Below are 2,500 nucleotides of genomic sequence, written 5' to 3' on the forward strand. Positions count from 1 at the left end.
TCCTCAATATACACAAACCTACATACACACAGTCCTCAATATACACAAACCTACATACACACAGTCCTCAATATACACAAATCTACATACACACAGTCCCCAATATACACAAACCTACATACACACAGTCCTCAGTATACACAAACCTACATACACACAGTCCCCAATATACACAAACCTACATACACACAGTCCCCAATATACACAAACCTACATACACACAGTCCTCGATATACACAAACCTACATACACACAGTCCTCAATATACACAAACCTACATACACACAGTCCTCAATATACACAAACCTACATACACGCAGTCCTCAATATACACAAACCTACATACACACAGTCCTACATTTTAAATTTGAAACTCTAAGTACTGCTCCAAACTGCTTTAAAAAAGCAGATATTTTTAAATATAGATATTTATATTTATTTCAAGTTAAATTAATATAGTTATTAATGCTTAATATTCTATACTGAAATTTTCATGACCAGTCCAAGCTGTGATGACTGTGTAAGAAAACTGAGTCCAGATATCATTGGTTCTCAGTGATTGTTCCTGGGTTTCTTTTTTTTTTTAATGAACAGACCGCTGTGGAACCGACGGAGGAGTAGCTGACATCAGGTTTCCTCCGCTGTGGACTCTCGTCATGGTCACATGGGCTCACAAGAACATGACTGAACCATGGACCAAAAGAACACGACTGAACCATGCACCAAAAGAACATGACTGAACCATGGACCAAAAGAACATGACTGAACCATGCACCAAAAGAACATGACTGAACCATGGACCAAAAGAACATGACTGAACCATGAACCAAAAGAACACGACTGAACCATGCACCAAAAGAACATGACTGAACCATGCACCAAAAGAACATGACTGAACCATGAACCAAAAGAACATGACTGAACCATGCACCAAAAGAACATGACTGAACCATGCACCAAAAGAACATGACTGAACCATGCACCAAAAGAACATGACTGAACCATGCACCAAAAGAACATGACTGAACCATGAACCAAAAGAACATGACTGAACCATGCACCAAAAGAACATGACTGAACCATGAACCAAAAGAACATGACTGAACCATGCACCAAAAGAACATGACTGAACCATGCACCAAAAGAACATGACTGAACCATGAACCAAAAGAACATGACTGAACCATGAACCAAAAGAACATGACTGAACCATGCACCAAAAGAACATGACTGAACCATGCACCAAAAGAACATGACTGAACCATGCACCAAAAGAGGGACTGCATAGCCACCTGAGTGACCTGTCTCTGTGTGTTGTTTACAGAGTGACCTGTCTCTGTGTGTTGTATAACAGAGCGACCTGTCTCTGTGTGTTGTATTACAGAGTGACCTGTCTCTGTGTGTTGTATTATAGAGTGACCTGTCTCTATGTGTTGTAGTATAGAGTGACCTGTCTCTGTGTGTTGTATTATAGAGTGACCTGTCTCTGTGTGTTGTATTGCAATGAGGATCCACACACTAAAATTAATTCTGAATCTATAATCATGAATATGATCTCTCAGAGACGGTTGAGAAGATTTGTAGCAGTGATTGATGAACACAGATGTTCAGAAAGCTGATTCACACCACACAAACAAACTCCTGTCATACCTTTAGGCCTGTGAGCTCCTGACAAACCCTGTTTTCAGCTGATTAATGGGGAAATGTCGCCATCCAGTGGTGAAGATGAGGAATGAATATTATAGGAAGGACGAAGCGCGAAGAGGTGTGTCATGTATGTAACTGAGTCCTGCTGTGAACTGAGGGAAGTTGTGAAAAAAGAATGAGGTTGTCTGGTTTTTCAGTAAATGTTGTGTTTTATTCAGTGTGACTAGTGGTTTTACAATGGGAGAGAGACACTCAGAGAGAAATGGCTACTGACAAAACAGACCGTGTGCTGGTGGGCCCGGAGAGGGAACATTTTCTTCAGCGGGTAACAGACATAGACACAACACCAGTGCCAAAGCCCTCAGTCCAGTCACTACTGTGTGCCTGTACTATGTGTGGAACCACGAGCCCACTCTGGTTTGAATAAAGCAGACCGCCGTCTTAGTCAGGTGAGTTTCTCCACAGAGGCTTCTCTGAATCTGTTCTCAATGGCCCAGTGCTATGTCCAAATGTGTTCCCCTGTCAGTCTGGGGACCTGTCTACTCTCTCTCTGCTATAGCAGTCAAATGGACTTCTATTTCAGCTTCTGAGAGTGTCCTGAGAGAGAGAGAGAAAGAGAGAGAGAGAGGGGTAAAAACTGTATTAGAGTGTGGTTCGGATAAATGGGAGTGAAGAGTGTGAATGCCTTTGTGTGTGTGTGTGTGTGTGCGTGTGTGCATGTGCATGTGCGTGTGTGTAAAGTGTAAAAACAAGGTGTTTTTTTAGCTCATTACCTGAATTTAGGGTTTTCTTTAGTGACCACACCAACCTCCAGCTCACTGGCCTTAAAGTCCATGGATAGGACGGAAGACAA

The 2,500-nt window shown here is 41.9% G+C and overlaps 1 protein-coding gene across 1 annotated transcript in view; it reads right to left on the reverse strand.

Annotated features, from left to right (window-relative positions):
- Positions 1-1,925: 1,925 nt before the first annotated feature.
- Positions 1,926-2,500, reverse strand: part of psma6l (proteasome 20S subunit alpha 6, like) — a 5,445-nt gene continuing 4,870 nt past the window's right edge. The window contains exons 6-7 of the mRNA XM_030777044.1: positions 2,421-2,500; positions 1,926-2,244 (exon numbers count right to left, since the gene is read on the reverse strand). The exon at positions 2,421-2,500 is cut by the window's right edge and continues 15 nt beyond it. Of these exons, the coding sequence (XP_030632904.1) occupies positions 2,187-2,244; positions 2,421-2,500 (138 nt within the window). The 3' untranslated portion in view covers positions 1,926-2,186. The remainder of the gene's footprint in view (positions 2,245-2,420) is intronic.

The sequence above is a fragment of the Chanos chanos genome, chromosome 6 (assembly GCF_902362185.1).
Source record: "Chanos chanos chromosome 6, fChaCha1.1, whole genome shotgun sequence".
Classification (NCBI taxonomy): Eukaryota; Metazoa; Chordata; class Actinopteri; order Gonorynchiformes; family Chanidae; genus Chanos; species Chanos chanos.